The sequence below is a fragment of the Penaeus vannamei genome, chromosome 29, assembly GCF_042767895.1.
Source record: "Penaeus vannamei isolate JL-2024 chromosome 29, ASM4276789v1, whole genome shotgun sequence".
NCBI classification, from domain to species: Eukaryota; Metazoa; Arthropoda; class Malacostraca; order Decapoda; family Penaeidae; genus Penaeus; species Penaeus vannamei.
The window spans coordinates 15609877-15633236 of NC_091577.1; the positions used below are offsets into that span (position 1 = coordinate 15609877).

At 45.4% G+C, this 23360-nt stretch overlaps 1 protein-coding gene across 1 annotated transcript in view; it reads right to left on the reverse strand.

Annotated features, from left to right (window-relative positions):
• Window positions 1–41: 41 nt before the first annotated feature.
• The window catches only part of LOC113809335 (uncharacterized), a 183422-nt gene continuing 160103 nt past the window's right edge, over window positions 42–23360 (reverse strand). The window contains exons 15-16 of the mRNA XM_070142284.1: window positions 7889–23360; window positions 42–7618 (exon numbers count right to left, since the gene is read on the reverse strand). The exon at window positions 7889–23360 is cut by the window's right edge and continues 981 nt beyond it. Of these exons, the coding sequence (XP_069998385.1) occupies window positions 473–7618; window positions 7889–23360 (22618 nt within the window). The 3' untranslated portion in view covers window positions 42–472. The remainder of the gene's footprint in view (window positions 7619–7888) is intronic.

Here is a 23360-nt window from a genome sequence, read left to right on the forward strand (position 1 = left end):
AATATATTTTTTCTTTTTTTAAGGTTTAATTAAATAACATAATCAATCATACTTTATTACAGGTACACACTTTAAATCTCCATCCCACTTCACTAGCAACTTTCTAAGCATATTGCATATAATTATTCTGTATTCCACTTGGAAGACTTGACAAGAACAGGCACATATTAAGCACTAAACATTCTATATAAAAAAAATTTACAAAGTAAAACATAAGTAATGCTAGCTTTTTGGTCCTTACACACCAAATTCAATCATACTTTTGATAATTTACAGGTTTCTGTACAGATTAACACATTAAACTAAATAGGTGAACGACTAGATTCACAATATGGCACAACTGGATAGTTTGGCTCTGGCTAAACTTGTACATTGATTAAAGAAATGTGGCTGCCTCGGTGAGTTTACTGAATATATTTTCTTATTTTTTCTCTTGGTCACGAGATATCTTCTTTTTGATGCTAATGCTGTATCACTGATAACTATGACGCAAACTTGTTCCACTGCACGACCACCCAGCCCCAGAATCTGAGTCTGAATCTTGACGGTAACGAGACCTTCTTCTGTAAGCTTCAGTTTCACTGGCTACTGACAACGCTGATCCACCAACGCGTCGTTTCCAAGCTGCAGATGTTGCACCAACCCCAGGGAGAGAAGAAAGTGAGGCAGCATGTCCTCTTTGATAGGGTCCATCAAAATTGTTATTGAGATTCCCAAATCGGTATCTATTACGGCCAGGAGGGCTGTCCGCCAGGGAACTGGATGAGCTTGCTATTCCAGAGGCACCTACCAGATGTCTTCGGAGATAAAGTAACTGTTCTTTGCACTTTTGTGTTGACGTACGTATTTTGGAAGTCATATAGTGTGGAGTGTATGCTGAATCTGTAGCTGCAGTTGAATGGCAAGAGGACCAGTGACTGTGTGTTGAGCAGGTATGGGCAGATGGCCGACAGTGGTTGTGTTGAGGCTGGTGAATAGGGGATACACAGCAACAGGGTGAAAGTTCTTGACTGTGCCCAGGGCTGTGTGGTCCAACGGTAGGCAAGGATGTCGTTGACAAATAAGGGGTTGTATTTGGACTTTCTAATCTTTCGCAAAATGGTGTCTTAGCGAAGTCTAGTGAAGAATGATATGCAACTTTAGCGGCGTGTCTGTGATGATGACTGTGCCCATTATCAAGAATCTGCGACCGTAAATGCCGTTTCCGCGCACTGAGTTTAAGTCTTTCCTCCAGTTGCCGACACGATTCCTCCAAACGGCGCTGATGCAGAGAGATGTATTTCTGACTGGTAGCGCTCAAACGGTGCCTGTAATTTCCAACACTTCCGTCACTTTCAAGATCTCGATCTAAGGTTGTGTGAGGTAAATTTTGAAGGCTTTCCCTTAAACTGGACACTGGAGAATCAAATTCTGATGATGAACTTTTGTTACTGAATCTGCTTCCACTTCGAGAATAATGTAGTGATGAACTATCATAGTGGCCGAGAATGCGATTGATGCGTTCTCTCTCATGTCGCAGGTTGTTAAGTTCTTGGGAGAAAGTTTTTCCTCTTAGTCCTGAACCAAGTGACGATGTAGGACTATTAGACAAATCAAAACGTCTGGCACTTCTGGTATAGCTACGGTAGCTCTGAGATGGTTTCCTTCCTCCAGCATCTAAATTCTCGACATCACTTGAGGATTCAAAACTAGTCTGGGCCACAATTGATCTCATTTTCACATTGCTTGGCTGGTGTTGATCAGTTTGCACTGCAACAGAATTAACCTTCTTACTTTCAGGCATTCCTGCTGGGCTGGTGGTGCCATTTGCTTCTTCAGCTACTGGAGCAAGAGCAACTCTCTGATTGGGATTTGCAATCTGATGGTGTAATACCAAAGATGTTTCAGATAAAGTTTTCAATATTGTTCCTGCCTCCTTCATGACCTGTGAAAGAGCTACCCAGGTGTGAGAAAAGCCTTCTGCATTGGGCAGTGCAATATCTCCCTCACTTCTGCATCGCGATAATTGTTGGTTCTTGCGTGAGGACATGACTGACGGTGCAGTTTCTGTTGCCGGTGTCGTTGGTGCTGACATGATGTTAATGGGGCTTGTTGAAATCACGGACGCAGTGTCATCTGACGGAGAACTGCAATATGAAGAGCCAAAATGCCTCTTTGACATCATTCTCGTTACAGGTGAATTTGTCAGACTATTTGGATCTTGTCCATCTAGATTGCTGTCCAAAGATCGTAAGATACCTCTTGAGAGAGGTCCTTCAGATGTCGAAACTGCAGTTGATACGGAAGAAATTTGTTGTGATGATACAACACAGGAAGAAACCCCAGCTGATGACATGCCAGATGGCGTTGGGCCTGAAGGGGAGAATCCTGACGCCAAAGAAATATTTGATGATGTAAACAGATCGGAATACTGTGAAAATCCTGAAACGGAGTTATCATCTGTAGATAACGATTTCCCAAATGATAGAGACACACCAGATGACTGTGAATCATTCAGAGATGGAGAATTGCTGGATTTTTTTGAAAGGCCTAATGAAGGTGGTCGACTTGTTTGCCTGAACTGTTGACGGACTTTTGAATAATCTGGATCTTCTGTTGAAGCGAGCTGTAATTCTCTTGAATTTGATTCAGGCTCTTCTGTGCTCTTTATACCCTCTGCTCCTGTTTTGTTTACGCGATCCCGTATGTGCTGCGGCAACTGGAGTGAAAACATCTCTTTCAACTTCGACCTTGGCAGTGGAATGTCATCACTTTCACTCGATGAATTCACTGCATCTCCCTCGATTGTCCTCAGTGCGTGTGTGGTTTCAAGTGGATGTTCGTCCGAAGGAGACTGAGGTGATATGGGTGAAGGTGGTGTCTGAGGAGGGGGAGTTGAGGCAATTGGAGCTAAACTGGGTTTTTTCATTATGGATTTTGGCGGCAAAATGAGCTTTGCAGATTCCTGTGAACGAATTTCTGGAATTTCATCAATTTCTAGTGCTCCACAACCTTGCAGGTCCGTCCATGATACAGATTTCTTGTTTAGTTTTTCTGGGGTTTGGCGACAATGAAGCTGTGGTGAGGACTTGCTCGATTCGCCTGACATAACCCGGATTGTTGTGGGATTAACTGGACGCCCGAGGATTAGGCCCTTGAAGTCACACCAATTAACCTGGCCGTATGTTGGGACCGGAGAGGGCGATTTGGCAAATACATCATCGTCACCAGAACTGCTAGTATTAATGGCCTGATCATCTGCATCTGTGACCACAGCTCTTCTGCGAGGAGCTTCGGGAACTTCTCTTGAATCAGTCTGTTCACTATAAGTCTTCGCTGGTATATGACATCGGCTTTGTCTCACAGTACTTGCGTCCTCAGTTATGTCATCTTCATCTGATTCACCGGATGAGAAACGCCTTCCTCTGGCCAGTATATCTTCCAGTTCTTGTGTCACCACTTCCTCTAGGCTGCTGGTACGTTGTATTTCCGTTTTTTGCTTAGCCACCTGGATTTTACTTAAATTCCAGTACACAGAATCTAAAGATGTAGAGCGAACAAGGCGGCCACATTTTGCCTTGTACAGATCAAAGAAATGGGTTTGTTTTAATTCAGTTGGTGTGTTAAAACTCAAACCTACATGAGATAAGTCTGAGGAACTGCGGTAGTTTGAACCATTGGACTGGGTAACATTTGCTTGTAATAAATTGTCATCCGAAGGTGTCTCGTCATCTGGATTCATGAAAATGAAAGTAATGCTCTCATCTGAAGCTCCCCATTCATCACTCTGGTCTTGTTCCAGGAGGAATTGTCCCCGCCAAGCTTCGGAAGTAAGCTTCAGTTTTGGGTTGTCCACTTTCTTTGCAATCACAGGTGTCTGCTTATCTTCATGTGGGGTTGATGATGCCGTAGAAGAGAAATTGGACACTGTAACTTCGATTCCATGTGAATGTTCTTGCGATTTACTATCCTTCTTGACATTATCCTTAACTTTTTCAGTGCTCTCAAATTCTGTTGTCTTAGATTCTTTAACATTCATATTCAATGTCTTTCCATAATTCTTTGTTTGATGTTGCTCCTGTTGATTTGAAACAATTTCAGAACTTCTCGTGCCAAAACTTTTTAATAAACCAGTAGATCTGGACCCAATTTCCTTGTCATCAGATACTCTTGCTTGAAAAGATGCTTGTCCACCGCCATGACTCTTTGGCTTGCTGTCGAATTTTCCTTGGGTATTGGGGATGATGTCAGCTGGCAATGCTCTCGCACTATCCTCTTTCTTCAGCATGGAACGGTCCTCAACTTGAACTTGCTCTCTTTCTGGCTCATATGCCGGGTAGGTCATCTGATTGAAGACCTGACCTGCCAGTTTACGTGAATAGAGGGATCGTTTAAATTTCGCCAAGCTGTAATTTGCTGTGAACTCGGGCTTTTGTTGCTCTCCTTTATATATCACCTTACCATGACTTCCGAGCGCCTTGTCCTCGATCTGCTCACAGGCTTCTTGCGGCTGCATAATGGTGTTCGAGAAGCCAGTCACAACAGTATGTGGTGGGTGCGTGGCTTGCCGGATGAATTTACGTTGACCTTCTGGACTTCTCTTCTGTAACTGCTGATTCACCTTAGCTGGACTTGAAGTTGCATGACTTGAATCAACCTGTGGGGCGCTTTTCTTTTCAAAGGGAATATTTTTGACTTCCTTTCTTTGAGTAACTTTTGTAGTATTACTTGATATGGAAATGTTCTCTTTAAATGGAATTGCTTTGTCTTCCCTTGTAGTTTTGGTCTCTGTATCAGAAGCAATGAATTTTCCTAAATGGGGCAAACTTGCTATTTCTGTAACTTTTGCATTCTTTTCTATACTGTAATTAGTTTCTGATGTTTCATGGAATACAACATTTTCAAGTTTCTCAGTGCACCCTTTTGCAATTTTTCCAAGCACCTTCCCTCCACTTTTGCCATCATTCTTAGTGCTCCTGCTTAGGTCCTGTACTTCGCTCTTGACAGGAATATGCTGACTGTCTGATGATGTTGATGTGCGCACGGTACTGTCTCTATCTTGCAGTTTTGCTAAATTAGCTTCCTTTTCTAAATATTCCCCAGTAACTGAACTCGAGTATGGTCCCTTTGTACTCGTGCCAAAGCCTGCCAAAGCGCTCTGACCAATGACGTTCGTGCTGGCAATGGGCTGGCCCTCGTTGCCATGCGGTAAACCGATGTTACCTGGCAGAGCGCTCTTGAGGCCCCGGTCTACACTCCTGCTCCTACTGCTCTCTCGTCCCGCTTCCTCACCCCTCTCTGCCTGCTTAGCTTTCTCCTTTTCTTTGTAAGTTTCCTCCGAGACTTCTTGCTGTAATGTTACACGTGGAACACTGCAAGATGAGACGACTACATTCGGATCTTTAGCACAACTTCTAATGATATTGCCAGCATGCCCCTTTTTATAGAGGTAATTGTCATTTTTGATGGTTTCAGAACCTTTGGCTGGAATGGCAGTCACACAAGGCAAGTTTTCGGTGGTACTACTTCCGCTGGCTGTCAATGATTTTTCTTTCTGCATATCCAAATCTCTCATTTCCCTTCTGTTATCAAGGTGTACTACCTGTGAACTACTCAAATTTTTGTCACTGTGACACATATGAGAGGTCATAGATGTTACGCTATCAGAACTTGAAGCTAAGGCTGTATCTTCTGCTGAGAAAAATTCCTCTTCTGATGTTACAGTAAATTCCTCTCTGTAATTTCTTTCTGGCAACTTCAAGCCCCCATCACGAAGCTTCTGCTCTGGTTTACTCTCCAACATTTCGGTATTTAATTTGTAAATTTTTTCTTCATCCTCAATATTACTGGTCAGAATTGCCTTAAAGCCATCGATATCACATGAAAATTCGCTGGCTTCCGCAAATAAACTGTCATCTTCCACCGATTTCTTCTCGCTTTCAGATAAAAATGTTGTTTGGGGAGTCTGATGGCCGACCATTCCATATGACGTTTCCAATGTATCGTGAGAGACGTTTGATGGAGACACTTTCTGTTCTGGTATGGGAGTGGATGTTTCCTTGGCGAACTTTTCCAAGTCTGTTGGAGTTGCTGTGGCATACGCACTGTCTTCAAGACAAGACTGTTCCTTATCCACCACCACAGAAGTTTGTGTATTTACGGGTGTTGAAGCTGCAAGAGGTGTGTGGGCTTCACCATCAACGAATGTAAGTGGCTTCAGTGATGCCCTGGGGTTCACAGTCACTGCGTTATAATGCTCACCAAATGATACAGCCTGTGTCACCTGAGGTTCCTCTGTTTTATTAGCTTTTTCTGTGGTTTGAGATATACAACGTGCCACTTCTTGGATGTAGCTAGGCACGTGTGGATTCTCCAATCCTAAAAAGACCGATGACAGCGGCGCCACTGTTTGTGTACGGTCAGGGGCTTCCATGGACCTGTAAGGTCTTTCTTGGACGTTGGTAACCACCTGTGGCAACTGAGAAGTCTCTATTGGTGATTCTTTCAGTGTCTGCGCAGATCTGGTTCCTTCCATTGCAAGGTGAGAGGTCTGCCGAGTCACAACAGGCACACTACTACTTGCATGTGGCAAAAATGAAGCCACTTTATGTGATTCATCCATATCTACTTCAGAAGCTACTGCTTGAGTTACTGCAAAACTAGTGCAAGTTTCTTCCTGGTCATTGTTAACTCCTTCCATCTGAGTCGGCAAACGAGTTATTGTCTGTACATTGCTTACTCTCTCTTCTGTCATTGGAATTACTGTTTCCCATCCTTCTGTAGTCAATGTGGTGCTATCCTTCATAGCTACCTCAGATGGTTGATGAGGCACTGTCGAGGCACTGTTGACTTCTAATTTATATGGTGATACTTGTTTTGAAGTTTGGATATTACTGGCCATATGCAGTGAAGGTAAAGCTGATGAATGTGACTCTTCTAAATCTAACTCTGCAGTCCCTGTCACCTTCATCACTGACTCAGCCCTGCTCCCTGCTTCCATAGTCACATACGATGTCTGACCAGGCACTGCGTCTGCACCGCTCATTCCCTCTATATTCTCGCTTGTTGTCTGTCGAAGCACAGACAAGACATTAAAGGCCTTCGGGATCAATGATGAAGTCTCTGAAGGTGCTTCTTCCAAGTCTACCTCTGAAGACACTGCGTGCAGGACCCCAGACTGGGCAATGGTCTCCCTCAGGCTCCCGGGTGCAATCTGGAGAGTTTCTGACTGGCCATGCCTCGTTGTTTCCATGCCCATATGCGAGGTCTGTTGAACACCTGCTTGCATGGCACTGCCCTCCTGTGGTGTGATTGGAAATACTGAATGCGAATCTTCTACACCTAGGTCTGTAGTCGCTGCTTGCTGGATGACTGCATGAGCTCTAATATAATTAACTGTCATCTGAGGTGTTTCCCAAGTCTCCATTGGAACACTGGTACTGGTACCTGATTCTACGGCCATTTGCTCTGCCAGTACCTGGACACTGCGCATTCCTTCCGTGGCTAAATGCGGCGTTTGGTGTATCGATGCTTGTAGGCTGTTGGTCACTTGCGGTAAAAGTGGAGTCGTTGAATGAGCTTCATCCAAAGCGAGCTCTGATGCTACTGCTTGTTGAATCACCGTCTGGGTATTGCTAGCCTCTCTCGTGGCCATCTGAGGGATCACTGCTTGGCCACTCCTAGCATCTCTCGTGGCCATCTGAGGGGTCACTGCTTGGCCACTGCTAGCCTCTCTCGTGGCCATCTGAGGGGTCACTACTTGGCCACTGCTAGCCTCTCTCGTGGCCATCTGAGGGGTCACTGCTTGGCCACTGCTAGCCTCTCTCGTGGCCATCTGAGGGGTCACTACTTGGCCACTGCTAGCCTCTCTCGTGGCCATCTGAGGGGTCACTACTTGGCCACTGCTAGCCTCTCTCGTGGCCATCTCAGCTGTCTGAAGAGTCACTGCTTGGCCACTGCTAGCCTCCCTCATGGCCATCTGAGGTGTCACTGCTTGGCCACTGCTAGCCTCCCTCATGGCCATCTGAGGTGTCACTGCTTGGCCACTGCTAGCCTCTCTCGTGGCCATCCCAGCTGTCTGAAGAGTCACTGCTTGGCCACTGCTAGCCTCCCTCATGGCCATCTGAGGTGTCACTGCTTGGCCACTGCTAGCCTCCCTCATGGCCATCTGAGGTGTCACTGCTTGGCCACTGCTAGCCTCTCTCGTGGCCATCTGAGGGGTCACTACTTGGCCACTGCTAGCCTCTCTCATGACCATCTCAGCTGCCTGAAGAGTCACTGCTTGGCCACTGCTAGCCTCTGTCGTGGCCATCTGAGGTGTCACTGCCTGGCCATTGCTAGCCTCCCTCATGGCCATCTGAGGGGTCACTGCTTGGCCACTGCTAGCCTCTCTCGTGGCCATCTGAGGGGTCACTGCTTGGCCACTGCTAGCCTCTCTCGTGGCCATCTGAGGGGTCACTACTTGGCCACTGCTAGCCTCTCTCATGGCCATCTCAGCTGTCTGAAGAGTCACTGCTTGGCCACTGCTAGCCTCTCTCGTGGCCATCTGAGGTGTCACTGCCTGGCCACTGCTAGCCTCCCTCATGGCCATCTGAGGGGTCACTGCTTGGCCACTGCTAGCCTCTCTCGTGGCCATCTGAGGGGTCACTGCTTGGCCACTGCTAGTCTCTCTCGTGGAAATCTGAGGGGTCACTACTTGGCTACTGCTAGCCTCTCTCGTGGCCATCTGAGGGGTCACTACTTGGCCACTGCTAGCCTCTCTCGTGGCCATCTCAGCTGTCTGAAGAGTCACTGCTTGGCCACTGCTAGCCTCTCTCGTGGCCATCTGAGGGGTCACTGCTTGGCCACTGCTAGCCTCTCTCGTGGCCATCTGAGGTGTCACTGCTTGGCCACTGCTAGCCTCTCTCGTGGCCATCTGAGGAGTCACTACTTGGCCACTGCTAGCCTCTCTCATGGCGATCTCAGCTGTCTGAAGAGTCACTGCTTGGCCACTGCTAGCCTCTCTCGTGGCCATCTCAGCTGTCTGAAGAGTCACTACTTGGCCACTGCTAGCCTCTCTCGTGACCATCTGAGGTGTCACTGCCTGGCCACTGCTAGCCTCTCTTGTGGCCATCTGAGGGGTCACTACTTGGCCACTGCTAGCCTCTCTCATGGCCATCTCAGCTGTCTGAAGAGTCACTGCTTGGCCACTGCTAGCCTCTCTCGTGGCCATCTGAGGTGTCACTGCCTGGCCACTGTTAGCCTCTCTCGTGGCCATCTGAGATGTCACTGCTTGGCAACTGCTAGCCTCTCTCGTGGCCATCTCAGCTGTCTGAAGAGTCACTGCTTGGCCACTGCTAGCCTCCCTCATGGTCATCTGAGGTGTCACTGCTTGGCCACTGCTAGCTTCTCTCATGGCCATCTGAGGTGTCACTGCTTGGCCACTGCTAGCCTCTCTCGTGGCCATCTCAGCTGTCTGAAGAGTCACTGCTTGGCCACTGCTAGCCTCTCTCGTGACCATCTGAGGTGTCACTGCCTGGCCACTGCTAGCCTCTCTTGTGGCCATCTGAGGGGTCACTACTTGGCCACTGCTAGCCTCTCTCATGGCCATCTGAGGTGTCACTGCCTGGCCACTGCTAGCCTCTTTCGTGGCCATCTGAGGTGTCACTACTTGGCCACTGCTAGCCTCTCTCGTGGCCATCTCAGCCGTCTGAAGATTCACTGCTTGGCCACTGCTAGCCTCTCTCGTGGCCATCTCAGCTGTCTGAAGAGTCACTGCTTGGCCACTGCTAGCCTCTCTCGTGGCCATCTCAGCTGTCTGAAGAGTCACTGCTTGGCCACTGCTAGCCTCTCTCGTGGCCATCTCAGCTGTCTGAAGAGTCACTACTTGGCCACTGCTAGCCTCTCTCGTGGCCATCTCAGCTGTCTGAAGAGTCACTGCTTGGCCACTGCTAGCCTCTCTCGTGGCCATCTCAGCTGTCTGAAGAGTCACTGCTTGGCCACTGCTAGCCTCTCTCGTGGCCATCTCAGCTGTCTGAAGAGTCACTGCTTGGCCACTGCTAGCCTCTCTCGTGGCCATCTGAGGTGTCAACGCTTGGCCACTGCTTGCCTCTCTAATGGTCGTCTGAAGTGTTTGAAGGTTCACTGCCTGGGCACTGCCAGCTTCTATAGACATCTGAGGTGTATGAATATTCACTGCTTTTGCCTCGTGTAACATCTCTTGACTCACAACTCTCACAATGTTGGTGTCTTGAGGGAATGACTGAATCACTGAATGTGTTTCCTCCAAAGCCAGCTGTGGGTTCACTGCTCCTTGGATGATGGCCTGAGCACTGCTAGCCTCTTCCTTGGCCATCTGAGGTATCTGCCCAGGAACTGCCTGTGCACTGCTAGTTTTTGCCATGGCCATCGGAAGTGCTTGCTGTGTCACTGCTTGGGCACAGCTAGCCTCTCCCATTTGAGGTGTCTGAACATTCACTGCCTGAGCACTGCCTATTTCCTGCGGTGAAAATGAAAGCACTGAATGCGATTCTTCCCAAGCCAGCTTCGAAGACACAGGTCGTCGGATGACTGCCTGGGCACTGCCAGCTTCTATGCCTATCTGTGGTGTTTGGACAGTCACTGCCTGATCACTGCAATCTCCAAAAGTCATCTGAGGTGTCTCAAGACTCACTGCCTGAGCACTGCCAGTTTCTAATGCCATCTGTGGTGTTTGAACAGTCATTGCGTGGGCACTGCTAACCCCTCCCACGGTTTCCTCATCCATGGCCACCTGAGATACTGAACCAATCACTGGTTGGACACTGCCCGTCTGGTCACTGCTAGTCTTTCCCTTGGTCATCTGCGGTGTTTGAAGTGTCACTGCTTGGTGCCTGATAGCTCCTTCCTGTGGTGTCTGATGAATCACTGCTCTGAAATTGCTGTCTTGTGGCAACAGTGAAATCACTGACTGCGATTCATCTAAATCTGATCTTGAAGTCACTGCATATTGGATCACTGCCCCAGCACTACGGGGAACAATCACAGTCGTCTGAAGTTTCTGATCAGTTATTACTTGTTCACTGCTAGTTGGTATCATCGACATCTGATGTGTTTGATATTTCACTGCTTGTTCACTGCTAGTTGGTATCATGGGCATCTGAGGCATTTGATTAATCACTGCTTGTTCACTGCTAGTTACTATCGTGGACATCTGAGGTGTCAGAACAGTCACTGCTTGGGCACTGCTAGATTCTTCTTTGGCTATTTCAAGTCTCCGAATGGGTGTCGTCTGAGTATTGATAACTGATTCTGTGGCCAATTGGTATGCCTCAAGAGTCACTGTCTGGTCACTGCAAGCTTCTCCGATGACCATTTGTGGTGTTTGAACAATCACTGTTTGTGTACTGCCCATTCCTTCCTTGGCCAGTGCATGAGTTTCATCCAAACAAAGCTGTGAAGTCACTGCTTGCTGGATCACTGTTTGAGCACTGCTTGTTCCTTCTTTTTCCGTCTGTGGAGTCTGCCGAATCACTGTCCTCACACTGTTGGTGTCTTGTGGTAACAGTGGACTTAGAAAATGAATTTCTTCCAAACTTTGCTGTGAAGACACTGCTTGTTGGATGACTGCCTTGGGTGTCTCGAGAATCACTGCCTGGGCACTGCTAGTTTTTCCCATGACCATCTGAGGTGTCTGAAGAACCAATGCTTGGGCACTGCTAGCCTCCCCCATGGCCATCTGAGTTATCTGAGCAGTCACTGTCTCTGCACTGCTAGCCTCTCTCAAGGCCATCTGAGGTGTATGAAGATTCTCTGCCTGGGTACTGCTAGCTTCTCTCACGGGTATTTGACGTGTGTGAACATTCATTGCCTGGGCGATCTGATCATTTGTCACTGCTTGGGCACTTAAAATTCCTTCCATGGCAATCTGTGGCGCCTGAATAGTCACTGCTTGGGCACTACCAGCCTTTCCCATGGCCATCTGATGAACTGTCACTGCGGGGGTACTGCTAGCGCCTCCCAAGGTCATCTGTGGTGTCTGACCAATCACTGTTTGAGTACTGTCCATTCCTTCTGTAGCCACCTGCGGTGTCTGACAAATCACAGCTTTAAAAGTGTCGGCGTCCTGGGGTAACAGCGGAATCACTGAATCTGTTTCCAACAAACCTAGCTGTGAAGACACAGCTTGTCGGATGGCCTGAGCACTGCCAACCTCTTCCAAGGCCACCTGAGACACTGCCTGGGCACTGCTAGCACCTTCCATGGCTAATTGTGGAGTGTGAATAGTCACTGCGTGAGCACTGCTAACCCTATCCACGCCCGCCTGTGTTCTTTGGCCAGTCACTTGGGCGCCGCTAGTTCCGTCCATGGCCATCTGTGGTGTCTGTGCAATCACTGTCTGAACACTGCCAGCCTCTCCCATGGTCATCTGCGGTGTTTGATGAGTCACTAATTGGGCACTGCAAGTTTCTTTCATGGCCATCTGTGTCATATGGGCAGTCCCCGGCTGAACACTGCTGGTTCCCACTGCAGCTATCTGAGGTATTTGAACAGTCACTGCCTGGGCACTGTCAGCCCTTGCCGTGGCTATCTGTGATGTTTGAAGAGCCAATACTTGGGCACTGCCATCTTCTCCCATGGCCATCTGTGTAGCCTGAGCACTCACTGCCTGGATACTGTCATTTCCTTCTTCGGTCATATGTGTTGTCTGATGAATCACTGCTCTCACATTGCCGGTGTCCTGTGGCACTAATGGAATCACTGAATGTGTTTCGTCTAAATGTAGCTTTGAAGATGCTGCTTGCTGAGTCACTGCCCGGGTACTGCTGACCTCCCCCAAGGGCATCTGAGGTGTCACAAACATAGTCTGGGCACTGGCCATTCCTTCTTTGGCCTTCTGCGCTGCCTGATGAACCACTGTTCTCGCAGTGATGGTGTCCTGTGGTAACAGTGAAAGTACTGTATGAGAGTCTTCTAAATCTAGCTCGGAAGATACAGCTTGTTGGATCACTGCATGGGCACTGCTCGTTCCTTCTTCGGTCACCTGTGATGTCTGACGAATCACTGCTCTCAAACTGTCAGTGTCCTGAGGTAATAGTGGCTTCACAAAATGCATTTCCTTCAAATCTATGTCTGAAGTCACTGCTTGTTGAAGCACTGCCTGGGCCCTACTGGTTTCTGGCGTGATCATCTGGGACGTCTGAACAAATGCTGGCTGGGCACTGGTAGCTTCTCCCATCTGAAGTGTTTGGGGAGTCACTGCCTGAACACTGCTAGCCATGGCTTGGGCACTGCTCATTTCTTCGTTGAGTACATGTGGCATCTTATGAATCACTACTGGCATGCGGCTCATTTCCTCTGGCAGTAGTGGAATCACTGCATGTCTATCTTCCAAACCTATCTGTGAAATTGCTGCCTGTTGTGCCAGGGTTCTTGTTTTTTCCATGACCATCTCAGAAGTTTGATTCACTGCCTGGGCACTGTCGATTCTTTCCTTAGCTACTTGAGGCATCGTCTGAGCACTGCCAGCTTCTTCCATAACTGAATGAGAATCCAGATATTTCAGTTCCTGGACACTCTTTCCTTCTGTCTTCGCCATATCCACAGTTCGAACGTTAATCCCCATGTTCGACGATATCACTGCCTCACCAAAATTAGTTTCCACAGCCGCTTGAGGTGTTTGAAGAGTCTTGGCCACAGCTCTACTAACTTGTGATATCACTGCCTGACAATTGCTAGCTTCCACTAGTGTACGTAACGACTGGCCATAGCCACTTTCTACGGTCATCTGAGGTGTTTGATGAATCACAGTCTGGTCAATGCTAGTTTCCAAAGCCAATATAGGTTCCTGAACAATAGCTGTTTGGCCACTAATAGTTTCCTTAGCCACTTGTGGTGCTGTGTATGTCCCTGTTGGGACAATGCTAGTTTCAACAGCTACCTGTGGTGCTTGAAGTGTCTTTGTTTGGTCAGGGCAAGTTTCAGTGGCCACCTGTGGTGATTGCAAAATTCCTTGCTCACTAATATGTGATGTCTGATGAGTCACTGCTCTCACTGTGGTGGTTTTCTGAGGCAACAGTGGTATCACTGCATGTGATTCCTCCAAATCTAGACTCGAAGTTTCTGCTTGATGGGTTGGTGTCTGGACAACGACACCCTCTAATGCCATCTGAGACATTTGCTGAATTGATGCCTGGGCATGAGCTGTTCCATCCACATTAATCTGAGCTGTTTCTTGGGCACTTCTAGCTTTCCCCATAACTATCACAGGTGTTTTATGAGGCAGGGCCTGGTCACTGCTTACTTCTGCTGTTTGATATGTCATTGTCCAATCACTGCTTGACCCTTCCACTGGAAATTCATGTGAAGTTACCAGCACGCCGGTTGCTATTTCTGGTGTCAATGGAGTTACGGGAGGTGACTCTTCCACTGACAGTGTTGAAGTCACAGGATGAAAAATTACTTCATGTTCCCTCCTATTTTCTTCCAAGGCCATGTGCTGTGATTGAGGAATTAACTGAACACTGCCAGATTTTTCAATGGCAAAAGGTGGTGTTGTAAGAGGTACTACTTGGACACTGCTATCTTCTTCCACAGTCAAGGGTAAAGCTTGATGAGGCATTGTCTGGAGACTCATCACTTCCCCTATGGCCAACTGAGATATTGTAGGGATAGCAACTTCAGACATTTGTGATGTTTCGAGAATCCCTGCCTTTTCACTGGCCTCACTTTCTACAGCCACATTCGGTGTATTTAAAGTGGCTGCCTGACCACTGCCCTCTTTAACCATTTTTGGTGTACTGTCAGTCACTTCCTGGAGATAACTTGCTTCCTCCATAGCCACTTCCAGTGCCTTGGGAGTCATTGCTTCTTCCACGGTTAAGGGCTGAGTCTGATCAATAGTAGAAGCCCATACCTTAGTACTACTTGTTTGAGGTGCAAGTGGAATAACTGAATATGATACTTCTGTCTGTAATTTTGAAGTTGTTGCATGGAATGGCAATGGACTGACATTATCACTTTGCGACTCTAGCTCTGAAGTTACTGCTTTTGAAATTAAGGGAGTTTCATATCCCAATGCTTGTGTACTTCTATTTTCTTCGATGGCATTGTGGGGCACTTGAGAAGTCACTGCTTGCACTTTTCCTACTGTGTAAGGTAATCTTGTCATCACTGAACATGACTCCTCCATATCTGACTCAGAACTTACTTTTCCTAAAGCAAATGATCTTTGCAGTCTACTTTGATTCACTATTGACACAACTCTAGTTTCTTCCATTGGTATTTGTTGTGTTTCAAATGCAACGCCTGAAATAGTGGTGGTGGCTCTTTTCATAACTACCTCGGGTTTCTGAATCATTGCCTGAACATTGGTGGTCGAATGCAATTCTTCTGGGTTAAATTGTGTCTGGCCTCTGGCATATTCTTCACTGATTAATTCTGATTTAGTTGAATGAATCACCTTTTGGTCTCTCTCTATTACCTCAGGTGAAAATGGAATTTCTGTATCAAAATGCGTGCCTAACTGCGAAGTCACAGCTAAGTTTACAACTTGGTTACTTCTGATGACCATCTGTTGTAGGGGATGAATTTGGTCCTCACTGAATTCCTGTGGTGTGCAAGACGTCGCTCCTTCAACACTCTTTACCACTGTTGATGTCCTTGGATGTCGTGTCTGTAATTCTTCAGTACTCTCTTGTGGTAAAGTCAGTTGGTCTGTCTGGGATTCAAAAACTTGGTAACCAAATGCCACATGTGGTGTTTGATGATCAGCTTGGGCACTGCAAGTATCAGTTATTTCTGGTCTTAAGGTATTTGTTTTTTGTGTCAGAGGAGTTGTTGCTGGAATGATACTACTAGCTCCCTCTACAGGCATCTGTGCGACATGAGTCAGTGCCTGAAATTCCTCTGCAGCCATTTGTGGCATTACTGCTCCAGTCCCTTCCTGCAATATATCATGCAGTCTGTCTTCTGGTATTGGTGCTACTGTTGAATGCAGTGGCACACCTACTTTACCCAGCTGAGAAACAAGGGATCTGGGGTCCAAAGACGTACTTGCTACTAAAGCTGAAGGTTGTAGTACCTTTGCCATCTCTTGGGAAGTTTCATAATCTGCCACTGAATTTTGAGGTGTTAAAGGTGTTACCAACCTTTGTGACCTTTGTGGTAGAAATGAGGTGGTTTCCTGATACACATCTACTTCCAAATCCTGGGGCAGTGGAAAAGCAACTTCTAATGAATGATCACTTGTAACAATCTGTGTTACTGATTTAACAGCAGGTTTCACTGAACTTGAGAAACATGCATCTTCAGAACTCTCTTCTTTCAGTTGAGCAAGCAATACCTTTTCTAGGTCTCTCTCAATATTGTGTGTTTCCTCCAATGTACCTTCCACTTCCGTGCTTTCTTGTAATAACGTCACTGGCAATTCAGAACCAAGACAAGAATCTGCAATTGAACTTACTGCCTCATATATACTAACTTCCATTACAGAATTTTGTGGTGTCAGAGGTGGGATTTCCTTAGAACTCATTGATCTTACACTTTCCATTTCAAGTGACATCACCTTCCCTTCTGATAATTTCAGAGGCAATACTTGCTTCAAACTTGGTTTAAGAGCTTCATCTTCCAAGGCTATTGTACTTGCTTCTGATATGCTAACTTCTAAAACGGAGTTTTGCGGAGTTAGAGGGGTTAAGAACTTTCGACTTTTTGACTTGGCTCTATCAGCATCAAGCGATACTACAGGTAGTTCTTCTGTACTAAATTCTTGTAATGAACTATTATTAGTACCCTCAGTTGCCAGTATTAAAGAGCTTGCTTCTGATAGAGAAATTTCTGCTACTGTGTTCTGTGGTGTTAGAGGAGGTAAGTGCCTCAATTTGGATCTTCCTTGAACGTTTCCCACTATAACTGAAGCTGCTTCCCCTACACTAATATCTGCCATAGAGTTCTGTGGAGTTAGAGGGGGAATCCGATTTAAATTTGTATACATGTCTTCATTTCTTTCTGATGCCAAAGTACTTGCTTCTGATATGCTGACATCAACCATGGAATTCTGAGGTGTTAGTGGTGACACCTGCCTACAAGTCCTAGATTTCGAATTGGCATCTTGGAGTGCCAATGAACTTGCTTCTGATATACTAACCTCCAATAAGGAGTTCTGTGGTGTTAGAGCCTTGGTTTGGTTGAAAATTCTTATCTCCTTTGCATCTTCTGATATTACTGCTCCCGCTTCTGCAAAATTGTCTTCTAGAATGGAACTCTGTGCTGACAACAGAGTTGCTGATTTAGGGGTTCTAGAATTTAAGCTATTTGCTAGAGAACTTGCCTCTGATATACTAACCTCCACCAAGGAGTTCTGTGGTGTTAATGCCTTTGATTGACTGAAAAAAATTATTTCTTTTTCCTCTTTTTCTGGCCCTAATGATGCTGCAGCCTCAGCAAAACTGTCTTCCAAAATGGGAGTCTCTGCAGATAACAGGGTCCCATGTTTAGAGGTTCTAGAAGCTAAACTGACATTTTCCAGTGCCAGAGAACTTGCTTCTGATATACTAACTTCTTTTAAAGAGTTCTGTGGCGTGAGCGCCTTTGCCTGATCGAAAGTTTTGACTTCTTGTACATCTTTTTCTAGCATAAATGGCCCTGTTTCAATGAAACTGTCTTCCAAAACAGAACTCTGTGCAGATAACAGAGTTGTTGGTTTAGAGGTTCCAAAATTTAAGATGGCATTTGCTAGAGAACTCGCTTCTGATATACTAACCTCCATAAAAGAGTTCTGTGGTGTTAAAGTCTTTGATTGGTTTAATTTTTTAATGATTTTTGCCTCTTCTTCTGGTACTACTGACCCTGCTTCTGCTAAACTGTCTTCCAAAACGGAACTCTCAGCTGATAACAGAGTTACTGATTTAGGGGATCTAGAATTTAAGCTGACATTTGCTAGAGAACTTGCCTCGGATATGCTAACTTCCACTAAGGAGTTCTGTGGTGTTAAAGCCTTTGACCGATTTAAAATTCTGATTTGTTCTACTTTCTCTGGCCCTAATAATGCTGCCTCACCAAAACTGTCTTCCAAAATGGAACTCTCTGGAGATAAAAGTGTTGCTTGTTTTGGGGTTATGGAAGTTAATCTGACATTTTCAAGTGCCAAAGAACTTGCTTCTGATATACTAACTTCCACGAAAGAATTCTGTGGTGTCAGAGCTTTCAATTGACTGAAAGGTTTTATTTCTTTCACTTCTTCAGGTATCACTGAACCTTCGTCAGTAAATTTATCTTCTATAACAGAAAACTGTGCAGATAGCAGTGTCATTTCCTCAGAACAATCTCTCTCCAAGCTACTCTTTCCAAATGCCTCTGAACTCGTAGAGTTCTCTGGTATTACGAATGGTATCATTTTCTTTGTAGATTTGCCATTAATATCATCAAGTAAAATCTTGTTTGCTGCAACAATAGTATCTACTGTAGTCTCCTCATCTACTGATGAAATTGGTTGTTCAAGGGCAGATTTTGCATTTTCCAAGACTGAACATGCTGCTTCTGTAATACTGATGTCTATCATAGAGTTCTGCGGTGTCAGAGGACATACTTTAACGGATCTTAGTTTTATGCTCTCCCTTTCTAATAGTACAGAACTCGCTTCTGATGTGCTTACTTCCACCATTGAATTCTGTGGTGTCAATGGCGGTATCTCATGGAAAGTTCTTGATTTAACAGTATCAGATTTCCTTAACATTGAATCTGCCTTTGACCTGACTTTAGGCAAGGACTGTGTGTTCAAGTCGAGTGCATGTTCTTTACCTTCGAGCATTACAGAAGTTACTGCCTCTTTTATACTAACACCAACAAAAGAATTCTGTGGCATTTGTGGCTGTACTTCGTGAAAGCCTTCTGACGTAGCAGTATCAGATGCCAATGTTCTAGAATTTGCTTCTGGCATAACTGTGGGAGAGGCTGCAGCATTCTGACTTTGCATGCATTCATAATTTTTAAGCATCACTGATGTTGCTGCTTCTGATATGCTAACATCGACCAAAGAATGTTGAGGTGTTAGAGGTGAAACCGGCATAACTGATTTTAATCTTTCATTTTTTAGCATTTTTGTGTTTGCTTCTAATATATCAACTTCTGCAATATCGTTATGTGCTAATGGTAACAATTCTTCTGACATACATTCTGCATCTTGTACCACATAGCTTGCTGCTTCTGATATGCTAACGTCTACCATGGAGTTTTGTGGTGTTAAAGGTGAAATTTGTATAGTTCTTGACTTTAATCTTTCTTCTGTTAGCAGTGAACTTGCCTCTGATATACTAACCTCCATCACTGAGTTCTGTGGCGTCAGGGGTGGTGCTTGTTTAATTTCTTTTTCACTGGATTGGTCTGTGACCATTGGATCTAGTCCTGATTGAGCAACTTCAGTAGATTCTGAAGCTGTCTGCAGATTTAAATGTTGGCAGCTAGCTTCAACATCTTTATCTTTCGGTGTCAAAGTGCTTGCTGTTTCACCTATCAAGGAATTTTGTGGAACCAAAGTTGCTTCAAAATTTGAACAATCTGATTTTTCACTTTGGTTCCTAAGCATTAATGAGCTTGCTTCTGATATGCCGACTTCTACCACAGAATTCTGTGGAGTTAAAGGTGGCATCTGCTTCAAGTAGCTTGATTCCATACCTTCACTTCCCATAGTCACTGGCTTTATCTCCATTACATTAATTGGCATTTGGCTTTCTATTGAACTTGCTGCTTCATAATTACTTGGGCCCATCAAGGGATTTTGTAGAGTTAAAGGCGAATTTAGTCTTTGGGCTTCTGCTGCCGAACTTGTGCTTTTGTTGAACACAGAACTTGCAGCTTCTGTGTTGTCGCCTTCCAATACATAGCTTTGGGGTATGTCTGATGTGCATTGAGGATGTTGGACATCAGTATAAGTCTCTTGAATCTGCTCTAAGCTATCAAATTCCATGTCAGAATCTTGAGAAGACTCAGCCTTCAAGCCAGAAGTCATAACAGGTACCAAGTAGTCATCTGGGTGAGAGGAATGACTAACATCATCAATCTTCTCCCATGGAAATTCTGCAGCTACAGCAGTCGTCAGTCTTGGCACTGAACAAGATACAGCCTGAGAACCAATATTCATTTCTTTGGTTGTATTGTTTGTTTGGGCAACAGTATGCAAGTAAGATTCACTGTCTTGTGTAAATTGCCGAATCTCTGTATCAGGACTATCACCAATTTCAAGATGTTCCTGATGCAAAGCCCCTGGTTTTGAATTTCCTCCTTTACTGGTATACTTTGGCATTTTGCTGCTTAAACCCAAGCTAGTATCTAGCAAAGTTCTACGATTTTCAAAGGCACTAGAAGTATCAGAATGTAATTTACCCATTTTGTCCTGCATTGTTTTGTCTTCTGCAGTGACATTAAAATTTGCATTAGTAACATCTTCATGTCTTTCTAAGGCAGTAACTTCATCTTGTGAAGAGACTAGAATGCTTTCCTTGTTAACCACGTGACCTTTAATAGGTGATCCTGCTACCTCTGATAAATCTAAATAAGGCACAAATTCAGGTAGCATATCTTCTTGATTCTGACTGTACTGACTAACAGAAATAATATTAGAACTTTTAGTACATACCATTCCACTGTCTAAAGTGGTACATGTCTCCTGATTACTTTCATCTTGAAAATTCTGGTCCATACCTTTTGTGTCAGTTTCCCATGGATTATCTTCTTCATCAAGACAATCAGGAGTTATTGGAAGACTTGTAAGGAGTTCCAGAGACCCAGCTGCATTCCAAGGAAGTTCCTGGAAGCTTTCAGCTGGGTATCCTTCGGCAGTGTGGGCTTTAGAGTCCCCTAGAATATCATCTGAGATGCAAGAGAGTGAATCCTGTGGATCCTCAACATTGCGGCGTACTGTGTCAAGCATGGTATCATCTGAAGAACTTAAAAGGTCTTCACTAATCTCTGGGCTCATACAAGCAGACATATTGTAATCTTCCGTCTCACTCATTGTCTCTTGCCAGTCAGATGGAATAATATCTGGTTCAGATGGGACACTTTCTGAGCGACTACTTTCACTGCATTCAATGATTGTGTACAACAGTCTGCGCGCAGTGCGAGGTGTGAATTCTGCTGCTATGACTTGATATTGTTTCTCAGAAAGGTTGACATCCCCTTTACTATGAGGATCGAGAATGTCAAGGTCCTCCCATGAACCTTCAGTAGAAAAACCTTCACTAGCTGAGGATGCCAATGGTGTAGTTGCTGTGGTGCTGTAGTCAGTACCATCAGCTGCAAAAGCACGAGGAGAGACATCCCCTCCACTACTACTCTGCACAACATCAAGTAGATTACCCTGTCCTTCCAAGGATTGTTTCTTTTCATCTTTATTCAGCAACTCCCTTGCTGGAGTTGTTGTATTGCTAGTGTAAGAATGAGAGCCTGACACTCCATTCTTCTTCAAGGCACTCTGGAACTCACTTGAACTTTCTAACCAGCTGTCTTCTCCTTTGGCAGTGTCATAGTCTTCGTCTTGAGTGGCAACACTCTCACACCGAGAAAGTGAAGCACTCCCTATCTCTGAGCCGTCTTCTGGCATGCTGAGAGCATACTTAGCTAGACGTTTGGAAGAAGCCTTTAGTAGTTCTGCTACTGCATCTTGAGATGCTTCTGACAAGGGGCCTTCTTTACTTACTGTTCGTAGTAACTTCCTTGCAGACTCCTTTAGGAGCGTCTGAGTCTCGACATCCCTATCTGAAAATGAGTCTGATTCACTGAACTGCTGGTTGCTTCCTGCCTGGCTGGGTACTGAGATGACTGGGTCCTGAAGGTGAGGCGAATAGTATTCAGGAGACATGGATTCTACCACAGAAGAATCTTGATTGGACGGTTGTGAAGACTCATTCTTGTATTTCTGTTTGAACTGTAATAACTTTTGCTTTCGCTCAGTTGAGGCAATATCCACACTTACATCTTCAACACCACATTCACCTACAGATTCACTAGTATATCTTCTATTTCTATCCAAAAGCTCTTTACTGTGAGTTCTAGTTAACATTTTATTAGCATTAATATCCTTAACACTAGCACACACAGCACTATCTACTGTCTCGTGGGAGGATAGTTTTAAAGCTGCACCGTCTGTGCAGTCAGAGTTGTCCTGATCTTCACACAGGTCCATTGTTGGCACGGAGGGTAGTGGAAGCGACATCCTTCTAACTCTTCTTTTTCTAAACCTTGGACGTTGACGTGAATCAACATCACTTTCTTCAGAGCTGGTGGACTCAACAAATCGTTTTTCTGCTCTTTCTCGAGTCCACCTCCTTGTATTCCTTGAGGACGATGAGCTTGGAGGAGGTGTCACAGAATTAGGTTTAACAGGTACACTAGGTTTGGAAGCCAATGTTTGTGCTGAACTAGGAGACAAACATAATGTCTCGCTGTTGTCATCAGTCAGAGAGAGGGACTCCTCTTCTAACTCAAAAGAATCTTTCATATCTGAGGCACTAACGGATCGAAAGAAAGACTGGATGAAAGAATCATGTTTCTTACTAAGTTTTGGAATTCGAGGTCCTGGCATGGCACTTACTATATCACAAGCTGTTATCTCTTGTACAACTGTGGGATCATGAGCAGCATGTAATTTTCTAGATTCAACATCAATATTTACACTATCTTCTAAGGAGTCTTTGCTTATATCTCCTAGTGATATCTCATCTTCTTCAGGCGCACGTGGACTAAATCTCGAGGCTGGTGATGGTGAATCTGCATCCAAATTCCCAAGTTCAAGGCTATCATCAGAGAACCTCTCAGGATCATTCAGGGAAGCAAGAGCCTGCCGCAGTTGGTGCAAGGCAGGAGTCAGTGGGATCTTACGCCTTCCTTCTTTCTCAGCAGAATCATTCTCATTTACGTCGGTCAGTAAGTCTGGGTCAGGATGGACACACTTCTTCGGACTCTGACTGTCATCATTTTCTTCCTGGTCTTCACTAGTTTCCAAAACCTGCATATCAGCCTGTGCACCTTTACTCTCACAACTCACTTTCTCACAGCTGTCTCTGTCAACAAGATCACAGTCTACAGCTTGGTCTTGCATATCTGGTTTGGTCATATCTTGCTGCACATTAGTCATAATTTTTCTTTCTATTGTATTTAGTGTTTTAGTAACAGTTGTTGTAACTGTCTTGACCTCACGCCTTGTGATGCGCGACGAGCGAGTCAGCGTGGTGGAAGCACTCTCCTTCTGTGGGCTGGTAGATGTTCTTTCAGCCTGAGAATGGTCACGCACAGGTATTGGCAAGAAACTACCAGGAGGACTTTCCAGGGATGACCGCCTCCATGCTGGGGGAGTGACAGGTGTAGGTAATGAAATCTTTCTAGGGATTTTAGGAATTAGTAATTCACAGGAACTTGTGGTAACTGAA